General features: G+C 37.6%; 1 protein-coding gene across 1 annotated transcript in view; it reads left to right on the top strand.

The window, feature by feature from the left end:
* Nucleotides 1–23,992, top strand: part of LOC125226508 — a 318,421-nt gene that overhangs the window by 287,743 nt on the left and 6,686 nt on the right. The window contains exons 13-18 of the mRNA XM_048130491.1: nucleotides 3,661–3,773; nucleotides 16,743–16,910; nucleotides 17,737–17,829; nucleotides 19,052–19,153; nucleotides 19,781–19,846; nucleotides 20,492–20,671. Coding sequence (XP_047986448.1) covers nucleotides 3,661–3,773; nucleotides 16,743–16,910; nucleotides 17,737–17,829; nucleotides 19,052–19,153; nucleotides 19,781–19,846; nucleotides 20,492–20,671 — 722 coding nt within the window. The remainder of the gene's footprint in view (nucleotides 1–3,660; nucleotides 3,774–16,742; nucleotides 16,911–17,736; nucleotides 17,830–19,051; nucleotides 19,154–19,780; nucleotides 19,847–20,491; nucleotides 20,672–23,992) is intronic.

The following is a 23,992-nucleotide window of genomic DNA, read 5'->3' as shown; positions in this document are numbered from 1 at the left end:
ACGTGTCAAGTCAACCTTAGCGATCGTTAGAGCTCACAGAAACTTTTGTCAAAACTGGTAGACCACTTTCTTGGCCCACTGTACAAATTGGGCCGTAAGATAAAATAAATATAAATATTATAGGACATTATTACACAGATTGACTGAGCCCCACGGTAAGCTCAAGAAGGCTTGTGTTGCGGGTACTCAGACAACGATATATATAATATACAAATACTTATATACATAGAAAACATCCATGACTCAGGAGCAAATATCTGTGCTAATCACACAAATAAATGCCCTTACCGGGATTCGAACCCGGGACCGCGGCGTAGCAGGCAGGGTCACTGCGCGCTAGGCCAGACCGGTCAGAGATATTAATACATTGAAGTAACCGTGTAATTGAACACCAAAAGGCACAACGATTTCACTTATTATTGTAAATACAGCATTGCAGAAAACGTAAGTGTGAATAAATGTAGGAGTAGGAAATTTCAGAAGCTTGCAAATTTGAGCGCTCGGCTTGGTAAATATTGATATAGTTTTCTCGAGTTAACGAGATGCACTCGACTTGAGAATATTCAGCGCTGGAGGCTCTTCTTCTCCATTGTACACCAGCCTAATTTATACACAGACATGATGTAGGTATATTATTATCAGTTTTATCACAATACTCACGAAGACTCGCATAGGTCTAACACTGTACGTATCATTATCATCATTAAAAATTTAAGTTTAGTGCTTAGGGTGTAAGTTATTCAATATCCAACGAACATTTTATCGAATAAAGCTTTTTCTACTTTCGTAACTAATTTGTTTACTGACATTGAATTATTTACACCTGTTCAAATATAATCTGTGATAGAGGCCAACGAATAATACGCTTCAGCGCTCCACGTAAAAGACATTTTATATTACGCACGAGGAAATACTAGTACAATTAAACACGGCTCTATGCTGAAATCGCAATTCATGTTATTTGGTGAATGTAGTTTCAGTTTTTTACTTACTTCTATACCTACCTAAATGGCAGTATACACGGTGTAACATAAGGGAACCGAAATATTTTAACTACGCATTTCTGAGGGCAAAATAAAGATAAAATGTTAAATGACGTCAAGCTAATTTCGCGAAAATATTTTTTGGGATGTATTTTCACATAAAAAGTAAATGTTATTCGTAAACCTGGCACTTAAAATTTTTTTTTTTTAATACTGTTTTTGTAATCGAGTTACCTACTAGTTATTTTTTGACATCTATCAACGAGGATAGTTAGATTATGTCCGATAACGGCATCACCGCCATCAAAATAGCATTTTGTTCTGAGAAATAATACGTAATTGATTTTTTTTTAATTCTTATAACTCAGAAAGTAGGCGAAATCCATCAAAAGTTTATATTATGACATTTACTCTTCTCATTAATCGCTGTTAAAACTATTCTGTTTCCTCAAGTTACACCGTGTATTAGAACAAGAAAAGCTGGCAATTTTCATGACCGTGAACTTGTGTTACATAATCATAAAGCAATCACACATGTACCTAGCTATAAAATATTTGAAAAACAAAACATCCATTCGGATAACATGTTAATTTAAATAAATTTTAAGATAAGTCTTCGTAGGTACTTAATCAAAAAATTACTTATGAGACTTTTTTTATTAATCATTGTACCTACATCATGCTTTGCGATTTCAATGTGTACTCTTTTAGCTTGCGGAAGTAAAATCTATCACAGGTTCATTAACATCCATTGTTTTAATTGTGTGTTCACTATTCAAGCCGTGTTCATATTGATGTTTCTCTCTTCTTGCATCAATAAAGAAAAAATCAAATGTACCACGCGGTGTCGACGATAATGGCGATGAGGTAAATGTGCCCCTGTAGGTGTGCCCTGTGTTACTGTTACCCATCAACATGTATTGTTGGATACTGCTTGACCCCTCACTCGTAGTACAGTACCTACAGATATTCAAACAGCATGACATTACTACAGAGTACACGTAACTGAGTGCTTCTCATTTGTTCTGATATAATTCTCAACCGTTGTCCAAGCAGAGTGCCACAAGCGACCCTGCTGTTTTTGCAAAAACATTTAGGTACCTTCATAGGCACACACAGGTGACGAAATATATTTTAAATTCAATAATTACTTAATTTCTGACCAGTCTTGGGCTTTCGCGACTGTGGCGCGACGGCTAGGGCAATTATTTAGCTAAATTCTTTTATGGGAATCTTAGTAACTAAGAACAAATGCCCAAGCACTCTGATTAGCCTGATTTCAAACACCAGCTTAATTCTTGCTTCCTATCCTGCAGCCGCAAACTCGCTTCACAACACTACCGCTTTCAGGGCGATACCCGCGAACACCGAAGTTTGTAAGCGCATATTTCTCTGTCACTCTAATTACGTTTTAATTGGAGTAAAAGAGAAAAACGCTCTGCGAACTTCGTTGTTCGCGGTAGACCCTCAGCTTTCTGTTTGGGGAATATAAAAACAACATTACCTCGAGGTCTTATAGTCACTATCTAGAAGATTGTTGCGTGCCTGATATTTTTTAACGTCAAGGTAGACAAATGGGTGTCATTAAGGGTTAAATTAGTGTTGGATTGACTACCCCGTCTGATCTATCTGTCCCCCCTGCCCTTGAACTTCATCGATCAATATGTTTGACGTATTATAACCACTTTAGTCAAGTGCGAGGTTGTAAATGGCTCAGACTGTAATACATGTTTTGATTGAATAACAATCCAGATTGAATAACCTTTAAAAATGAATAAATATCGATTCGATTAATTAAACGGGATATGGTTTGTTCGGACATAGGTGTCCTTCAATTAGTGAGAACTGAAATTATGTAAACTTGTACTTTTGTTATTTTAGAAAAATAATTTTAATATATCCAAAAAATAAATAAACTAGACAGACAAGCACCCATTCAAACCACCAAACTAAAAAAAATCCAAAGGATCAATTACCATATCAGGCCATATCCTGTACCTAATACATGTCCTACATAGTTGCGTTACCTAATGTAACATACGGATACGGGTGTCCCTAAAACAAACGCCAAAAACAAACGCCAAAACGAAAAGAGCTGATAGGACATTTCATTAGCTACATATTAAGCGAATTTGACCTTAAATGATATGGTTTTTTGGAGATATATTATTAGCACTTGTTAACTTTTTACGAGTTTACGTTTTAGAACTGAAACGGTCATCAACATCTCAAAAACAATGACATTTTAATTTCGCTTAATGTGATAGCTAATGCTGAAGATGGTCACCTTTTCGTTTTGGCGTTGGTTTTAGGAACACAAAGGTATGTCACCGAATGGTACAAACGCTCACGAAACGAAACGAATCGCGTCGCAGAAATACCATTCGGCTACGGCACCTGGTCCCGTAGCCGAATTGCATTTCTACAACGCGAAACGAAAACGAAATGCCGCGAAAGATAGTCTAGCTCTGTCGATCTCGAGCGTTTCGTTTCGTGAGCGTTTGTGCATTCGGCTACGCACGCTGTTTATAATCTACCAGTGTATTCTCTCTGAGCCCTTTACCCTGTAGAACAATATCGAAGGATATATAATCAATATAATCATACTCGTATTCCTATATGTCATGTCACAAGAATCTTTATGTATTTTGGTATTAAACGGATTCTATTACTGTAGGAGGAACGGCGCGGGCAGAGAGGCTCTCCGCGGGGACTCGGACGCTCACAACTTCCAGGAGTACACATACAAGAAGATCACGCCCTGCGATGTGTGCTCGCAAGTTCTTAGAGGTAAGTTTGATAAATCTCTCTTTTATTAAGGACTAGCTTTCTTGCCCGCGGCTTCGCTCGCGAGAAATTCGAATATTGCGGAATGCTCCATACAAACTTCCACCCTCCTTTTTAGGGAAGTAAGAGATTAGAAAGAGACAAAAAGTAGCCTATGTTACTCTCTATCTCTTCAACTATATCTAATTAAAAAATCACGTCAATCCGTCGCTCCGTTTTGCCGTGACAGACGGACAAACAAACAGATACACATTTTCCCATTTATAATATTAGTATGGATAATCCTGGCAGGATCGCCATGTGGGGCGGGAAGTATGACGACAAATAAACACCTTGAGTATTGCCTAAAGACTGACTTTATTTCATAGTTCATACCTATTTAAGTACATATACTTAATACACTATTCAGCACAAATATAACTCTTTACAAACTTATAATAAGTTAAGGCAAACTCTTGAGTGTCCATAGGCGGCAGTGGTCGCTCACCATCAGGCGACCTGTCTGCTCGTTTGCCTTCTATCGCATATATTTAAAGAAACAACGAGCAGACGGCGGTAAGCGATTTACTGCCGCCCGCGGACACTGTAAATTTTAGGATACTATTATAAAAGATTGGAATGTGAAATGGCTGTTAGAAATGTTTGGGTGGTAAATCTAATTCTCCTGACCGGTATCGTCAAAGGTTTATTATTACAGTCATGATGATGATGGTGATTATAACAGAGCAGAATACCAATTTAACTTGTAATGACGGCCGAAAGCAAAGCAGCTCTTTAGGCCCCTGGTTTACGATTCTCATTCGTCAAAATTAACAAATTTGCATAGAAGTTGAGCTCAGTGGAGCCCTAAACAGGAGCCATTACTTAATGAAGTTGTAATAGTGAATAAAATATTCACAACCAAAGATTTCAAAGGTAGGGACTAGGCAATTCATATATTTTTTACTAAACGTCGACGTTTGATGTGCCTTGGTGGAATATAGTGCAATTGATTCATGAGTAAGTAAAAATCGCGCGCGCGAGACTGCAAACTTGGCATTTGAGCACAATGGCATCAATGAGGATATTATAGAGCAGTTGAGGATATGATAGAGCTAAAATTTCTAAACTTCCAATAAAACACCAAAAAAAGACGCAACTGTTCGGGCACCATTTTTAGTACCCGTTTATCACGTCCTTACGAATGTAATAATCTATGTCAATGTTCATACAATATTGGAGGTAATAATTTGGCATACGGTAACAATTTCCTGGAAGGTAGTGTGGCTGTGTATTCGTGTCATATCGTAACACTCATAACAAATTAGTGTCAATGAAATTACTAACAATTGGGAGGCACACTCAAAGGTTATGACAGATGGCGCCTCCCTATTAGTCCATACATGAGAGCGAGAAGATGATATGTTTTTCCTGTCTCTCACATATGAATGACAGAGACATGCCAAAACACTTGTACTGGCGCCGCCTGGCGGGATAAAATGTCAATGTGCCTGCTCATTGACAGCTAATACAGAGTATATTTAGTGTGTGGGGAAAACTGTTCATTTTCGGCACTCTCGTCTACGTTCATTCGATTTAGCAACATATCTCCGTAATGTAATGTAAGTAAATATCTTATTGATTGGGACTAAGCGTAAGCAGATGAAAAAACATTAATTAGGCATTAATTTGGCTCGGCCTCTTGCTCGTTTTGCAAGTTGTGGAATGAGTTACCTTCTGAGGTGTTTTCCTTGCGCCATAACATGGGATTCTTCAAGAAGCAGTTATTTAGGGCTCTCAAAGCTCCGTTGATGTTGTTTATGTCCATGTGCGGCAATGACTGCTTGAAGCAGTCTGTTTCCCATCAGGCGGCTCGTCTGCTTGTTTAGGCACCAATTTTTAAAGTGAAACATCTAATGCGAATTGACGCTCAGTGTTTCCAACTGGAATTTTGTAATATCCCTTTCTATTTTCATTTCCACGTTACGAAGTTTCAATTCTTTCGCGCGGAGGGTCTCCATGAACTTTTTTTTTAATGGCTACCCCGTAAAATACGTAACTAGCTATAATAATAATATCGTTAGCGATTACCGGCGTTCTGGCCACGTAACCGCTATTAACCTCGACAATGGCATTATAAAGAAAGACGTTTTTTGCCGGTACCCCGCACCGATCCGTACGAACTGTTGCTGACGCTCGTGACCCGAGGTTCGACGAACTATAATTTGGACCCCTCAATTTTAAAAACGTCTCATGTTCCTGAGATATGAAAGAAAATTATAGCTTTCGATAACTGGAGCGAAAATTTACATGCGAAGCCTTTTCTTTGTTTACTGTTCTAGTCATTCTTTCAAAACGTATTGAAAATAATGTAATGCAACATTTTTATTATATCCAACTTTAATACGTAAATTTTGAATATGAAAAAGTAGAATCTACGCTCACCCTGGCTGCAGTACAAATTTGGGACATCGCAATTGTATGGGAAAGCTTAACATAGGATTAAATAAAACTCTGGCAACTGCCATACATTTCTATGACTTCAGAGTCCTCAGAAATATTTCATTTTCATTTTTTTTATTCAGAAAATAGGATCAGTACCGTTACCATGGGCTGCCCAAGTGAGAGCCGTATTACTTTACTTAGAAAGTGAGTGAGTTTACGTTTGTTTACATTATATTGTACCTAACTTCACTCTAAAGAAGCTGCTTCTGTCCCTTTCTAAGTTTATGAATAAACGGAGAAAGAACTATAGACGAATGCTACGCCTCTGGTGTTTACGCGATGGAACTAAAATCATAAGTAAATGTAATTTACCCAGGGAGAATAGAGGTAAGGAGGAAAATCTGTCGAAGTAGAACAGTCGCAAAAATGACCGGCTGATGCCTTGTAATTGAGGTTACAAATCTCTCATGTGTTGCTCAATGATCAGCGACGTGACATGACATTAGACGTTCTATTCTCTAGGCTGATTTCGTTATACCGAACAAGTCAAGATGTAGTCCCGTGGTAGTGCGCTGACTTCGTATGCAGATGTTCTCAGGTTCGATCCTGACAGCGTTCTTTTTGATTTTAGATTTTTTTTTAATTTTCATTTTGTGTATTTTAATTGTGTTTTATTATTGTTTTATTAATAAAAATGTCAACTTAAGCCCTTTTACATTGTTTGCCCCATCTTAGGATTCTTAGGTAATGTTGTAAGTCTAGCGAATGAAATTTTGAAAAGTTGTAACAAAACAAAATATTTTTTGATATTAAAATTATAAAATATGCCGTGTGGTGACGGGTTAAGAATTTCATCACCCCCTTTCTTCCCGTGGGTGTCGTAGAAGGCGACAGTGGGATATGGGTTAAATTGTGGCGTAGGCGAGAGGCTGGCAACCTGTCACTGCAATGTCACAATTTCGTTTTCATTCAACCCCTTATTTGCCAAAAGTGGCACTGGAACTTGAGTGGTTTCATGTGCTCTGCCTACCCCTTCATGGGATACTGGCGTGATTGTATGTATGTATGTATGTAAAAATATAAAATAATCCAGAAAAAGATATTATGTAGTAGAAAAAAATAAAAAAGCTCTTATCAGGATTTGCACCCGGGACCTCTTGCTCCGTAGGCGGGGTCACTACCGAGAAAGCTAAGAGATTGTCAAACCCTTATGTACCTGTTATTCCAGTGCCACCTATCTTTTCTTTTATATGTGCACTTCTGATACTTAAAGCTTTCGCTCCTTACCTCTAATCTCCATAAATTTACCTATCGAAATTTGTCAATATAGGGTCTACTGCGAATTCCGAAACATACGCATTGAGGGACTCTTCCTCTTTCACTTCATACTGATAAGAGTAAAAGAGACGCATGTCGACATTTCGATAACTTAGGTATTCGGTAGTAGGCCTCAAACCATAGGCCAAGTCATTCTGACGTGAAATTTCTGTCAACTTAAGTATACAAAAATCACACGGAATTTTCACGATTATTTTTGCAGTTTTAAATAAAATTATGACTAACATATTGTATTAATTTATAATATTACGTGAAATTCATCATAAACCAGTAAACAAATCAAATAAGGTAATGAGTTATTTTTGGCCATAATTTTGTACTATTTACAGTTGAGATGATTATATTGCTCAAAGCAGTTTTTGGTTTCAGAAAGATGATGGAGGCTATTATTGAAATCAACATTTCCGAACAAACCCGTATGGTATTCAGTCAACATGGAAGCTAGTTCAATTAATATGAATACTGTGGCACTGTGGCAGATACCTACGCTACTCATTACCTTCGGAAGCAGTACCAATTTATAGGTGTTTTTGTTCCGCGATGCACTTAATGGTATTATTGGCCATGATTATCACAGGTATATGTATAGAAGTGCTCCAATAAAGGAAGGAACCTAAACTCCAAAAAAATAATCCTGTTACTAAAATAAAGTATTTCATTAATTGACTTTGTTTATTTGTGATGTTCTCGAGTAGTAAAGAAATAGAAATATTTTATTTGCTTTGCAGAAAAAGGGTACATAGCATCATATTTGAATTAGCTTTTGCCGGCGGCTTCGCCCGCGTAATAAAAGAATCCTTATTCAAACATGTACAAAAAATAAAATTTTCATTTGGATCCGTAGGTTTCTATGCATACGTTTGACTGCGTTTTTTTCGATTACTCATATTACTATTGTCTTTAAAGAAATGCTTGCAATGATTGTAGAAATGTTACACAGCGCGACCACAGCGTAGGTAGTAGGTACGAGTAGATATGTATTCTATGTGCACTGGGGAAACTACATACAACAGAACTCACATAGCCCGTATCTCGACACTATTGTCGGTGGGTAAAAAGTACTTTCTCGCATTATCGCTTACAATTACCGCTTGCCGACCGATTACCCCTATCCCTATCCCTATCCCTATCCCTAACCCTATCCCTATCCCTATCCCTATCCCTATCCCTATCCCTATTAGAGTTTGCTCCCGGGAAATACCGGTACCTACCGAAAATACCGGGAATTCCCGGGATTTTCAGCCAAGCAAAGAACCGGGAAATCAACTTGAAGGCTCTTTTAAAATATCCAAAATTATACCCTGTAATTTATGAATTTATTATGCACACTATTGGCGCTTTGTAAATAATTTAGTAATTGTTCAAAAATACTTCTTTTCATTCATAAAACATTGTTTTGTGTAGTTACTAAATAGTCATAAGTTTAGCGTTTCAATTGGGACCGTGCGCGACGACACGCCACGTGACAGGTGACCATTATGGTCAATATTGTCGCCGCTGTTAAGCGAGAAGTAAGTAAAAATTGTGAAAAAATTAATGAAATCTTGTGTTATTTTACTATATTAGACAATTTTGGACGACGGTGGTTACAACATTATCGCCAATAACATTAAAATTGTTGTTTTCAGTGAGAAATTAACAAACTGGTGACTAAAACGGGGTTTCGTGCCATCGCTCACGAAATCATTTTCCAACCTAAGACGATGAATAAAGACAAGAAATTGGTGCTAGCTGGGCATTTTCTAGAGATTGAAGACTTTTTTACACCATTTGTACCTATGTGCAATAAAGTATAAATAAATCATTGGCTTTTGAAATAGTTGATCAGTTCACTGCTATCCTGTCATTTTCATAGGCTAACTATAGGTATTATATAAGTATCATTGCAGGGTACAGAGTTTATTGTAAAATAAAAACAAACTAGCTATAATAACGTTTAATTATAATATACATTACATAAACTTGTTTCATTTACTTGAAAATATTGGAGGTTTACCAGATATCACATCAAATACAATCATGAATGCGATGGAATAAGTTCTCAGGAATTTTATTTAAAATGTGATAAGCCTTCAGTGGATGGACTGCTTCTGCTTCTATTGTTCTCGTGCTCCTTCTTCCCATTGAAACCTCGATATTTACGCATTTTCGTCAATCCGTTTCGATTTGTAAATAGGAGCACAGATGAGGAAACAAATAAAATTATTTCCGAACATAACTGGGATTGGCTTCCACGTCGGCTTTTCTACCTCCAATAAAATTTGCACTATAAATTCACCGTAAATTCAATTCAATACTTGTATCAAATGATTACGCACTTTAAGTAAAACTTTAGAGATAGGACGACACTTTTCTTTCACTTCACTTAAACGGTGGTTTCGTTTCCACCACGGTCTTGGATTTACAACTATTTCTAGCTATTTAGCTAGAATTTAGTCGCTACTTTTCTTGGAGTTATTACAATTCGCCATAACAAATTTTACTGGGCCCGTATTAAATTTATCTCAAAAACGACATGAAAATGTTTACTGCAATATGGATTTGACAGCGCAAGTCAGCGACTAAGATGTCAATTTTGGCCGTAGTGAGCGCTGTGATCGTTTTAGCTACCCCCTCCACCCGCTTTGCACCCTGCCAATATGTGCAATTATTACTTTTATGTTTAACATGGTCATTGTTATTCCTGTTATTTGTATGTTGTATTAAATATTGTATGTTTGAGCTGATGGCCAAGTTGCCAATGCTCCTAATAAATTAAAAAAAAAATAGCTTTGACAATTTTGACACAAGGACTTAGCTGAAATGTCAATCGTTGACGCTAGACGCCGATCGAAATTCAGTCTAGCTCTGTCACGTCAATACGGAAAAGTGATAGAGATAGCTAAGCTACGATAACGATGTTATCATAATCGTTTGTGCATTTGGCTATGTGCCCTGCCAAAAAATGGGATATAATTTTTACTTGTTTCAAAATTCTTTTCACTATGCTCTCACTTTTGTATCAAATTATAATCTTCATATACATCACATAATGGCCTTCAAAAGTTCCATACCTTACCTTAGACTTTGTCGTTATGTCGATGTCGTTGTAATTGATGTTTGATATGTACGGAAACGCTGAATTTTAGGTTTTAAGTTTTCGTTTCACGTCAATTTATTAAATAATTAGCCTGTTACTCAAGAATATCACAAAATAAACAAAGTCACAGAATGATATACTTTATTTCAGTAATAGGATAATTTTTTTGAAGTTTTTTCCTTTGGTTCACTTCTAATATAAATACCCACGAGATATGGTGTTATGGTGACTATGGATGGGTACACGTATTGTGCATTGAGGAACAAAAATGCCTATGAATTGGTACTGCCTGCTGCTGTAGGTAATCAGTTGATTCGTAACTGCCTCATTCCTTATCAATTTGAACAATCTTCTACGTTGGGTTTGCTGAATACCATACGGCTTGCATGGAAATATTGTTTTCAACAATAACTTCTTTTTCTGAAAGCAAGCAATATAATCATCTCAACTGTAGCTAAACAGTACAAAATGATGAATAAATATAACTCATTACCTTTGTAAAAGTATCAAGCACTGGTTTCATCACTGGTTTATCTTTTTATCGAACTACTGACTGCTACATTTAAGCTGTTCTTGAATTTCACGTAATATTATAAATTAATACATATTAGTCATAACTGTATTTAAAATTGCAAATATAATTGTGAAAATGTTGTGGGATTGTTATTTGACAGTAATGACACATCACAGTGAATTGATGGTTTACTTTTACGCTAGTGACTGTCAATGATTACTCACGTAAAGTATTGAGTTTTCACTAAAGACTGTCAAATAGTTCTGGTTCTATTGACTTTATACAGTTAGAAAGAGAGCGCCTTAGCTGTAAAGTTAGGAACGTATTGAAAACTCGGAGTAAACACGTTAATAACTTATGGTACCGATGAAAATTTTAGTACGTGAGCGTTTCCGCTTGGAGCGCTGTTCAGTTTTTCCATACATTTTCCGTAACTCTCACTGAAAACGTAACGTATTTTTTAACTCAAAAAAGTCATGGTAAGGCTACTGGACAATGGACATCTCGTAGGATATTCTATACTGAATTCTCCTCTGATTGCTAACACCGTGGCTTGCGTGGGCGACGGCGATGCGAATGCGACGCATACGAAATCAAACCTTATCGATATGGAAGTATGAGACGCGACGGCGACGGTCGCGCAAGACACGGCGTATCATCTATGCTCACCCTGGCTCCAGTGCAAAGTTTTTGAAAAATCGTAACTGTATGGGAAGCTTAACAGGGAAAGATAAATGATTATAATAAAATCATAAGGCAACTTCTTTTCAGCTAGTAATAAATAAGTATGAACTAGATACCGTAAATATTAAAATAGATGCCTGTAATTGGAACTATGGGAGTAAAACTTTAACAAAACTTGCTAAGTGGACATTTTAAGAGTACTTACAGCCATGAAAATACTAATATCCTTGTAGTAATGTAAGTTTTAGAAATCTTGGATTCAGGTACATAATCAAATTTAACACAGATCTGAAAATAATAATCTTGGTTTTATTTTAAATTTATGTCAGCTCTAAGATTCTGTTAAAGTTTTACTCCCATAGTTCCGATCACTGGTAATTACCTTATAACTCCTAAAAATACTTTCTTAAAACTTAATTTGTACTATCAACCATTCGAATTTATGTTAGATACTTGTAATTTTTATCAAAGTCAAGTGATTCAGATCATTAATATTTACTAAGTTACAATTTAATCTGTTACTGTCTACTACAATGTTCTAACCAAGGATATAGTTTTATCAACAATGTCATCGGTGTGACCCAGAAAAACATCTTTTGTAAGCACTTTTCACCGCATGAAAGACTTTCAGAGTACAGTCAGCAACAAAAGAAGCGGATCAAACAACACTTCAGGAGTGTCTAACCGTTAAACAAAAACAGATGTGTTGAACAGATATACATAAAACTAGCTTTTACCCGCAGCTCCGCTCGCGTTAAATTAAAAAAAATGCGGAACGCCCCTTATAAACCTCCTCCCCTCTCCCCATTTAAGGGAAGTAAGGGGGTTAGAAAGAGAGAAAAAGTAGCCTATGTTACTCTCTATCTCTTCAACTACCTACATATCTCCACTTTAAAAAATCACGTCATCGCTCCGTTATGCCGTGAAAGACGGATAAACAAACAGACACACACACTTTCCCATTAAAATTTATAATATTAGTTAGTATGGATTAAACTTTGACATTTCTGACTTCGTAGCTACCGTACCGATTTACATATATAGGTATTTATTTATATTTAGAAAAGTTATTAATAATGTCACACACTTTTATTGCGTTATTTCATCTACTACTCTTGAACTGACTGTACCTATGTTACTTGGAATGCTTATCTCATATTCTAAGTAACGATGAATTTTATTGTGGTGGGTCGCAGTGAATCACGCGACATTCTATTGAAGAAAATTCGCGAAAACCGTATAAAGTAAGCATTCATTAGCAATGCTTTTTATAGGTCGAAAAGTGATAGTTTACGTGACTAACACCATGAATGTAATGGCTGACAATGATTCACTCATTCGCCTAAAAAAAGTTTATCCAACAATTCAGGTATAATAACTATATGATATTATATATGATTTTAACCTAGTTTTCATATAGCCTTTTAAGGCGCTTGGTTATCAGTTAACTACTTTCTTAAAGGACGTTGTAAAGTCATGTTGCAGTGCCAAGTGAATTAATGTAGACTGACTGACCTTCAATGAATTTCTACGTTCATGGTGGATTTAAATGTGAATTGTCACATTATGCCTTTCACAGGTCAGACCTATTGTCTCACACCGTTCGGCCGAAAACCGATAAGGAACTTTCAATATGTTCAGTGACTTTGTGACCACTCAGTGATGTGAGTTGATGCTCATGTGGAACTAAAAGTGTTCGATCAAAGTTTAATTTTGGACCAAGCTATTTGCTGTCGCGTTAAGTTAAATAATTGCGGAATGCTCCATATAACCCCTCCATGGGGGGTTAGAAAGAGACAGAAAGTAGCCTATGTCACTCTCCATCTCTTCAACTAGGTACCTACAAATCTCCACTTAAAAAAACCACGTCAATACATCGCGTCTTTCACGGCACAACGGACATACAAACTGACATCACTTTCCCATTTATAATATTAGTTAGTATGGATTATTAATATGTCATTTCTGACTTCGATTATTTGTCTGATTTTTTTGCTGTCCCTATAAAACTTGAACATGAATTTCATGCCTTTCAGAAGTTACGAATAATTATTCAGAAGTTTCGCTTCTTCTTTAAAAAAATTCAAGCCGATGAGGTTATATAGATCAATTAAACATCTGAAAGAAAATTGTAGTATTGCGTGATATTTTTGAAACTGTTGCCCTAGAAAGGGTTAAAGTTAAAACAAGTTGAATCAATCCTTTGAATCATAGAAATGTATAAATTCAGTGCGCGATGAATCGTTAGCCTAATGATCTTTCCTGCAATTAGCGGGTTAAGCTTTATCGATATTTAAATACGTTTGACCTTGGTCTCAACCTCGACAGAGGATAAGTGATTACGACGGGTGCTAGATTGTCTGGGGTGATTGTGGCTAGATTGCATGGGCAGGGTTGTACAGCAAATTGCTCTCTTTGTAACAAGGTAAACAACATGTCAAATAAAAGGAATAATCAATAACCCAACCACTGCTCTTTACTCGTGGACAATTTAAGAGTCTCAGCACGTGGAGCGTAAACGTAAGAGACGCGTAAAAATAAAAACGTATCGGAGGCATAGGGTTCTGGACCAACAACCTGGGCAAAACCAAAGATATTAGCAAAGTAGCTAGTCTAGCTGTATTAACCCTTAAATGCATGGTGATGTATATATGCATCATATATTTAATGGCCCGTGACTCGATATGTAGCTATCCAAAATCAAGTTTATTGCTTACTTATTATTCATTAATATACAATTAAATAACATATATTAATATCTCGTTAAAAGAAAAATTCATGCATTTAAGGGTTAACTGCCATGTTTCGACACAGGGATGAAACATTTTGAACCTCAATTTTGGCAATTTGATACATATACTTTGCCTAATATGAATTAAAATGGTAAATGTTAATATGTATTAGAGGCATCTAAACTTTTTTTCTTGACGATATCAATAGTCATTCATAGATTTTATTTGTCGTTCTTTAGCAATATCATCATCTAAACCCAAAGCCGTTAAAAAGCGTTTGTACAAAACGGCACCCACAAGGTACAGTCGCCATTAGATATATAAGAGCGCCCGAGGTACTCAAAAATATCTGAACACGCCTCTAACGCCTAGGCAATAGAGGCGTGTTCAGATATTTTTGAGTACCTGGGGCGCTCTTATATACCTGATGGCGACTGTACAAAGTTTGTCCAAAGGTCCAAACTACTTCAGTGATAATCCGCCACCGAAGTGTGCGACTTGCTTATTGCGTAATGTGACTTTACTTGGATTTATAAATAATGGAACCTACTCTAACTTCTAGGAAAAGTATCCGAGCCCATATAAGATGTATCGTTCCACGATCCAACCATGAAAGATTAATGGAAGTCTAAATTTATTTTTATCTAATACTTATTAGTCATTTTTTAGTCATTTATTTAATATTGCATTGTCATGTACATAATAAGGTGTTAGTTTACATTTGATTCCAGTTCATGACACCCTGTAAGGGTTCACACTCGATGGTCTGTCCAAACACACAATATATAACTTAATAAGGGCACACAATATATAACTTAATTTAGGTTATACATTACATCAATGATTAATTTAGGAATTTTAACAGTATGTTGTTTTAGAAATTAAGGTTTATATATCTAAACTCTTATATAGGGTGTAACAAAAATAGTGGTGATCCCTTTAAGAGCGTATTCAGTATCGTATTCTCATCAGGAAAAAGTAGAAGAAAATTTTTTTTTCGCGAAAAAAAATTTTACCTTTGTGTTCGGCCGATTCTCGCGGCCCGGCCCATACAAAAATGAAAATTTTTTTCGCGAAAAAAAAATTTTCTTCTACTTTTTCCTGATCAGAATACGATACTGAATACGCCCTTAAACGGATCACCACCATTTTTGTTACACTCTTTATTTAAGTATTGAGTATTGGGTTTATGTAGCTCAATCTATTGATTGGTTCCTGTTGTCAGTAAGCTCTCAGCTGTTGCGGATTTGTGTATAGCACTGAGTGATTTTAAAAATCATTAACATTCTTGGAAGTACCTCGGGTCGTGACCGGGATTGATCTTATAATTCCTTCGTGTCGTCAACCCGCCCTAGATTTCGTCCATTATCCTATGTCAGACTAATAATTCAGTCGGGTACGAATCTATTACGACGGGATCTTACCTTTTTCCGTTTTCTCAACTTGGCTTTATTATTCGGTTCACTAAACTATGCCTGTTTTATAATTCTGGCTTTCCTATGTAGTTAAAGCACTTAACACTTTCGCTACCAAGAACCCGACTGTCGGGTACACCGCTCGTAGAAGCGTAGCCGATTACATGGGTTTCCCCGTATGTAGCGAAAATGTCGTAGCGCCGCGTAGAGCCCGGTTTCGAAAGTGTTAAGGGTTAGGACACACCTCGGACACTGGCGATCAAATATTATGAAAGAGTCGCGTTCCTAGCACACATTCTAAGCTCGTGTAGGTGAACGCGTACCATGCTTGTACGAGTGAGATATTATGACAGGTCGACTGAACGCGTTTTTGGAGGGGGTGGGCGGCACTTTCAGCGGGGAGCGGGAGTGGCCATACTGTACGATAGTACTTTTATTGTACTGTGGTTAGGATGAATAACCTTAATCATCCGCAAGAAAGAAGTCATAGCTTACGTAAAAAAATATATACTTTAAGTCGTCGGGGAAACTAGTGTCCGGGGATTATTGGCCAAGGCAAACCAGACCCCAGACTCTCATGAGCCGTGGCAAAATGCCGGGATAACGCTAGGAAGAAGACGTAGTAGAAAAAAGTTCCACTTTGTCGCTTTGACAGATTATTCCTATAAAGCCAGAAAAAAAACCCATCCTTATGATAAGCGACAAAGTAGGACGGTTGACCAGACTTCGACACATTTATCTTAAGTATACAAATTGTGGTCCTTCAGAAGAGATGTTTTCCCACAGGGCACACCCGCCAGGGGCTCCGCTGTCGCCTGTGTAAGCTCAACGTCCACGCAGACTGCCTGCCGCAAGTCGGCAAGTGCCAGACCAAGTCCCGCTTGCTTCGCCGGCAGAAGAGCACCTCGGAGATCGAGTCACATCGCGTGCAGGAGGCCGCTTTCGATGAAGATAGTAAGCTTTTTTGAACATTACTTCTCATAAATATCTAGAAAATATGTGCTTGATTTGGCCAAACAAAAAAGACTTGAACTGTGGACTTACCACGGCTTTGACACTGACATTGGCAAGCGTGATCGTAACTTTTCTTTTGTGCGTCTTGATTGTGCTAGCTTATTAGTATTAGTATCAAAAACTAAGTTACACAGACGTTATCGAATATGTCAAGTGTCCAACTTGTAGCTTGACAAGCCTAGTAGTCAAATGTGAATATTGTTAAGTTTATAAAGTAAGCCATTCTTGTTTGGTTGGATTAGCACTAAAAATCAGTTTGCGAAAAAAACCTAAACCATAGTAAAAATGGATTTTGTGCTTTGTTCGTTGAAACATTTGCATTAAAATAAGCTTTGAAAGATTAAGCCTCCCGAACTCAAGACCGTTATCGTTTAAGTTAAGACGATCATTTTTCAAGATGGTTTTACTCGACTTACAAAGCGCATAATTTATTTTTAAGCAAATATGAACAGAAATAACATTCAAAAATAAGAAAAATCTCGTAACCTGAGATATAGTTTTTATCTGTTTGATATTCTATACTAATTCTAACCCAGACCAGACTTTCAGAAGCAACGGTAAGTATGTTTCTTAGGAAAATTATTGTACTGTTACCTTCATAACTATGTATTATTGGCTAAACAAATCTCGAAGGTATAGTTTTATGCTACATAATATCCACTTACTTAATACGCTTACACTATCATGAAGCTTGCCAAGCTACACTTCATGCGACAACGACACTGCTGTAAATTCTAGTCGAAGCTAACCTCACGTTATTCACCAGTGGACGGGTGGCTACCGGGACAGAGGCTCACCAAGATCTCCTTCAAGGGATCGGTCGAGTTCGATGATGATTTTGATAGCTACTATGATGAGGGTACAGTATGATCTGAACTGTTAGGAGTGACCCCTCTGCACCTTAATGAGCCGAGCATTCAAGAACATTAACATTCAAAATCTTACCACAAATAGGTTTGCCACAAACATTGCCCACTAACAAATAATACTATTCCAGCCTAAATCACATGTGTTATAACTGTCGAGTTTCATGTCATCCCGGTCGATGTGGCGATCGTAATCTGTCTCTAACCGCATTTCGCTCGATGCTCAGAGGAGGAAGTGGATCAGACCTACCAAGTTCTGAAGCGAGCCAACGAAATCGCGAAGCCGGGCGGCGGCGGCGGGGGCCCGGTAGTGCGCGTGTCGGCGGCGCCCGAGGAGGCGCCCGCGCGCTCGCCGGCGCGGCCGGCCGTGGGCCTGGCCGGGCTGGCCGTGGCGCCGCAGCCCGTCGCCTCCAGCTCAGGTCTGCGCCGCACCCGAGCTCGCTCGCTTCTCCGCTCGAGCCGCGCCGTAGGCCGCCGGCCGCCGCGCCGCTCCGCTGTGTCACATGGCGAGGCGCGCGACGGCCGACCGGCAGCTTCACTCAGATTATCACTCGTTTTCAGTAGTGTCGAATTCTTTTTGCACGCATTTGATATAGTCGCGGGCGCAAGCGGGGGCGGGTTGCGGGGTGTCGGGCGCGGTACTGAGCGGTGCTTGTCGTAGGCGGCGCGCGGCCCGACGGCGGCATGCGGCGGCGCCTGTTCGCCGGCGTCAAGAGTTTGTCCATGTGGGGTTCGCGCTCGCGCCGCTGCTCGCCGCAGCACCGTTCCATTTCTCTGCCGGAAAGTATGCGCCCACGGCTGCCGTAGCGCATCGTTCTCTCACTGTCTCACAGCTGCGAAATGAGCTTTGTTTGTCCCGTCCTCTAAGTGGATTACAGTGCCTCGTATCCGATGTGTGTTCGATCGTCATTTATGTTATAACTTATGTATTTTTATTTTGCGTTTGCTGTGTTAGTTTAGTCATAAATAGACAAAGCTCGGCAATACACTTTAGATGCTTGTACCCGTCCTTTACAGGATTGATCGTTTCACGAAAAGTCAGCTAATTAAGACAATCATTAACAGTCTCCAAATTTAACCCTCCAACCGTTATTAATTTTATTTGCATTTGTGTACAATTAACCTTTTATTATTTAATTACAATTTATTTTTTGGTTCATTTAGTTTTTTACTTATTTGTATTTATTTTGTTTTGTTTGCCCGTTGTCTTTACAGAATCGGAGGAGACGACTTCCCGGCCTTTCGGACAGCCACTTTGTTTCACAAACGAAAACGGTGATCCTCCGCCCTCCATCCTTAAGTCCACCGGCAGCGTGCGCAAGAAAAAATGATCCCTTAAATAGTCGCGACTTGTGGAGATCTGACAGTTTAGACATATCGCGTAGGCGACAGTCCCGACGTAGTTCTCAGCCGCTTCTCGGACTCCCTTATTACAAACCCCGAAGCGCCCCGCGTACTGTGATATGTATATTGTTACTTGTTACAATAAAAATCAGAACTGAGCAGCTTACTTTTATTCTGGTTACCCGCAGATGAGTGGTGCATGGCTTGGCGGCGCGCTCACGATTGCATGCGTTTTTATATCGTCGATACACATCTGACACGATACCGCTAACTTACTTCTTTTACTTACGCACGAACAATATACAGCCGAGGACCCGATGATTGCTTTTTTGCGAGATCAGAGTGACATACGAGATTGTCTTTAGCCTAGTTCACGCGGCGAGCAACTCACCTCACGCTACCAGCGGAGTATCTAGTTCAATACTCATTATTTGACAAACTAACATTTAGTTTCGTTGGCTTTCTTAACACCTTCCTATCACTATTTTTATTAATTTGGCAACCTTTACATTGACTTCTTTACAGGGCAGTGTTGGAAGTATTGAGTTAACTCAGTAGTTGATCAATTATAGACGGTTGCTGTTTACTTTGTCCATACAGGGTCGATGAAGAACTCGAAGAGTGCCCAAATGTTGAGGCAGGCCGACCGCGCCAGTCCCTTACCTGGTACCGACAATGACATCGTATCTAAGCGATTCCCTGTAGATTGACTTCTTTGTTCATTGAAAGATTCGTTGCATCAACGAGCATTTTGCTACCTCATCCGAAGCCATATTTGTTTGTTTCTATCCAATGAACGCTGCTGATGACGGGCCGATTAATAGATTTCATTCACTATTTAGTAGGGCTATGATTACGCCGCAAACACAGCCCGATCAAGTAGGATGCTTTCATCCGTAAAAATTGTAGAAAACTAGAGTAGAATAGTTCTTAGGTGCAGTAGTGCTCAATTAACAATAAGGCAGGGTTTTGAAACATTTTCTTTATTTTCAATCTTTCTGTCTTTTCTTATTCTTAGTTACTTCATTTTAGATATTTGAAATTGTTTGCAATGCTTACGCACATTTTTAAATTGGTGTATTTTACTACTTTAATATTTGTTGCTTATCGTGTGATATTTTTAATACACCTACATCTCTCAATTGTCACAACTTGCATATAAAATAATTATGTTATCTGTTAATTATATTAAATCTATATTTTTTATCAAAACATTATACTAATCCCTTAACCAAATATGCCCCACTTACTAATAACCACATTAAAATATCATTTTATCTTTAATATCTTAAACCTTCACTGTATCGCTAGTTTACCCCACCGTCCCAAAGGGTAAGTGCTCATCATGCGTGACTGTTATAGCGCCACACTCGCCGAGACGTCAAAAGTTGAACCTTAGGATGAAGAGCCTCTCGCTGGATTCTCCGGAGTGCGGGGAATTGCGGCGAAGACCCGGGAGAGACCAGCCCTCGCAAAGCAGCCGCGTCCTCTGTACGCACACCGAGTACTTCCTTAAAACACCCGGGTCCAATCAACCAGAACAACATCTCTTACATACGTATCCTCTGAATCACGCAAAAGAGGTGAAAGTTATGAGACTCCATTTTTCAGTTATAATTTAAAGCTAACAGACACTAAACATCACGTTTATGTCGCTCTTGTACTTATGAACGGCATATTAGAGAATATTTGATCTTAATACCTTCAATATAGATATAGTTATCTACCACAGACCCATTTCTCAAAGCTAAAAGTTACAAGCGGAAGTCTATTTTCAACTTGACAAATTAGACAGCGACTACTACTTGTATTTTGTAACTTAGAGAAATAGGCCACAGATCGTCAATCCTCTAGGATTTTATTGTAATTTTAAGCGACAGAAACAGTCTCGTCTTTCAACCACTATGAGGTTTCAGAGGAAATGTAAAACATGCTTAATCTTGCCTACGCAAATGAAAGATTCCTTACAAGTAGTTTTCTTAGGAACTTTAAATGAAGTTTCTTTAGTTGCTTGCATAAGTATTTTCTAAGTCATACCTTCGCATTGAGTCACAGTCAATGAAAATAGTCTTAGTTGTAAACTTATGCTAGTAACTGAAATTGTACCTATACTGGGGGTAACTATATCAACATACTTGTTTTTACCCGCTTTTGCTTTCAAAGTTGCCTGTATTTGCATACAGGAATATGCTGTCTTTATACTAGCGATTTCTGCGTAGTTTTGGACCCGGGTAATGTATTGTACCTATTTAATGTCAACCAAGCTATGTTTTCGCACAAGCGATGTTATCCTTACATATTTCCCCCGAGCTTGGCTTGTGTGCGTGTGTATATGATGACTGTTGTACTGTTTAGATACACTACTACATGGTGTTATTCGACGTTTTATAAGATGGTTCACGAAATTTTACGTTAAACAATGTGGTGTACGTTATGTGTTACGTTTTGGATGGAGGAAAGAAGCTTTGCAATAAATAAGTACTGATGATAATCGATAATGAGCATATTGTTATCAACGAGAAAATATCTTTTTTTGTATCAACATCCCGAAAATAATCAAACTTTACGGAAAGATGAATATCTACTTACGCACTATACTTAAATTTATTTTTAACCGTTAGAAAGATACCACACCCACAATATAATTAAATTGTTACATTGTATAAATTGCGACCAGTTTTATCTTTCCGTAAAACATTTTCGGGTTGACTGTCATTCATTAAACTTGAAACCCTCGTTGATCGAACATATTCATCACTGCCATACGATCATCATCATCACACTCTTATGTAATATGATTTCTCACATAATTATATTTCCACACCACTTTCAATTTGGTTTAACCGCATGTGATTTTGTTTTTTCTTTTGGTTCTAGGTGCGAGCCGAGCACTTTGCACGAGGCATGGCTTTACTAAGATTAATAAGCATATGATACATAACTATACCACACAATCGTGTTAGTTTCCTATTGCTTGTAAAAGTAAATCGATGGACGACCATTCGACCAATCATTTTTCTTATTTTTATATCAATCTCAATAATTGAAATGATAAATACACAACACAAAGAATAATTTTCAAAAAGCTTGCGCAGAAAAGATGATAATTGATGGATTGTGTACTCTGGGTAACCCAGAACCGTCATTCAATATGATAAAAACCTAGCACACTACTTGGATAAACTTTATCGCGTCGGTCCCTATCACACTTACAAATAGTGCGAAAAGGACTGCCCGACGACCATGCTTGCCTGCCTGGACAAAAATCACATATGCAAACCGCATTTTCACAAAATCTCTTTTATTTATTTCCTTCGACCTACAAGTGTGAGCTGACTAATTGAGTTGTGGATAAGGGTCATCAATGTCATAAGCTATAGTTAAATTTAATAAGCATTAGGTTAATGACGAATTCAAATTCTTATCCAAAACTGTATTAGTCTGTTCATAATACGAGAAAAAATCTCGTAGCAACCGTTCTTTCAACGGTAATAAAGAAAATATCAGGCCATATTGACAGTATTGACGTTACTCATTACTCCGGTAATATTACACCCGAGTCAAGGATGAAAGTGTTTATTAACGGTCGGCTATCGATTTACTGATACAACATTGTTTGCCTATTGTACAATAGATTGATAAGCAATCGTAATCTCATAAGACACTTAAGTTTTATAAAAAATATTCATATTTAGCACCGCATGCCACTAACATAATTATGGGCAATTTTACTTAAAGTTGTACAAATGTATACTACACCTTTTTTCAGAGATTATTTTTATATTCTACTTGGAATCAGGATAATTATATCGATTCGATAAAAAGGAAAGTGTGGCATATATTTTCCGATATTTCCATTCCATTACCGCCATATGAAAATTATAAATTACTTAAGTACTTATAACAGAATAAAAATCTTGGTAAACTTTTCTTTTATTAGAACCGAAAGCTCTCGCGATTCCAAGTAAAAGTTAAGCATAAAAAAAAGGTATACATATTAGAGTACCACTTCAAATAAAATAACCCATATAAAAAATGGTCATATAGAATACGCAAAACAGCTAATGTCGTCTCTTTTGTTCCAAAAAATTGATAACGGAATCTGTACCTAATTACATCATTATTAGATACTTACTTACAAGAAAAAAATCGTTCCTAACTCAAGTCAGGGCCAGAGTTTCCTGAAGATTGTTGCCTTTGTTTGTCCCCCTGTTGGGGTCACCAGAAGTTCGCAGAAAGCTCGACCGAATTACGCTTTCCCTTACAAACGGAGTTTCCCTCTCATTTTTTGTAAGTACGTTTAATATTGAGTTGTGATAAACCTTAGCACATTTATGTGCCTTGACAAGGTATGCCAGCTACAGCTTAAAAAAACTACTTAATAAAAACAAGTTTGTATGAAAATTTTAAATTAGCTTTTTTACTGTAGTTATAATTATACCGTATTAGCGTAGTTTCTAAAGTCGTCTAATTTCGAAAGTCACATAAAAATCACCATTATATCTATCATATCAAGATTCCCCTTTCGAAATTACCCGAACATTTTTGTACTTCGAAATTACCCCAATGCATTATCTGAGACTTAGAAACTAATTGAAGACAGAATTATTAACCCCTTATTGTAAATACAAAATTTCATAGCAATGCAGCAAATCAGTTTAAAATGAAAGAATAAATATGTATATACCTTTGTATAGAGGATTATGTATTATAGGATAATCCTAATATTGTTGTCCTAACACAAGTGAGAGAAAAACTATTAACATGTAGACACACAGCACACATTTTGGAACAAGAAAGATAAAAATAGCA

This window comes from Leguminivora glycinivorella, chromosome 5 (genome assembly GCF_023078275.1).
Source record: "Leguminivora glycinivorella isolate SPB_JAAS2020 chromosome 5, LegGlyc_1.1, whole genome shotgun sequence".
NCBI lineage: Eukaryota > Metazoa > Arthropoda > Insecta > Lepidoptera > Tortricidae > Leguminivora > Leguminivora glycinivorella.
This window is presented reverse-complemented; position numbering and strand designations above follow the sequence as displayed.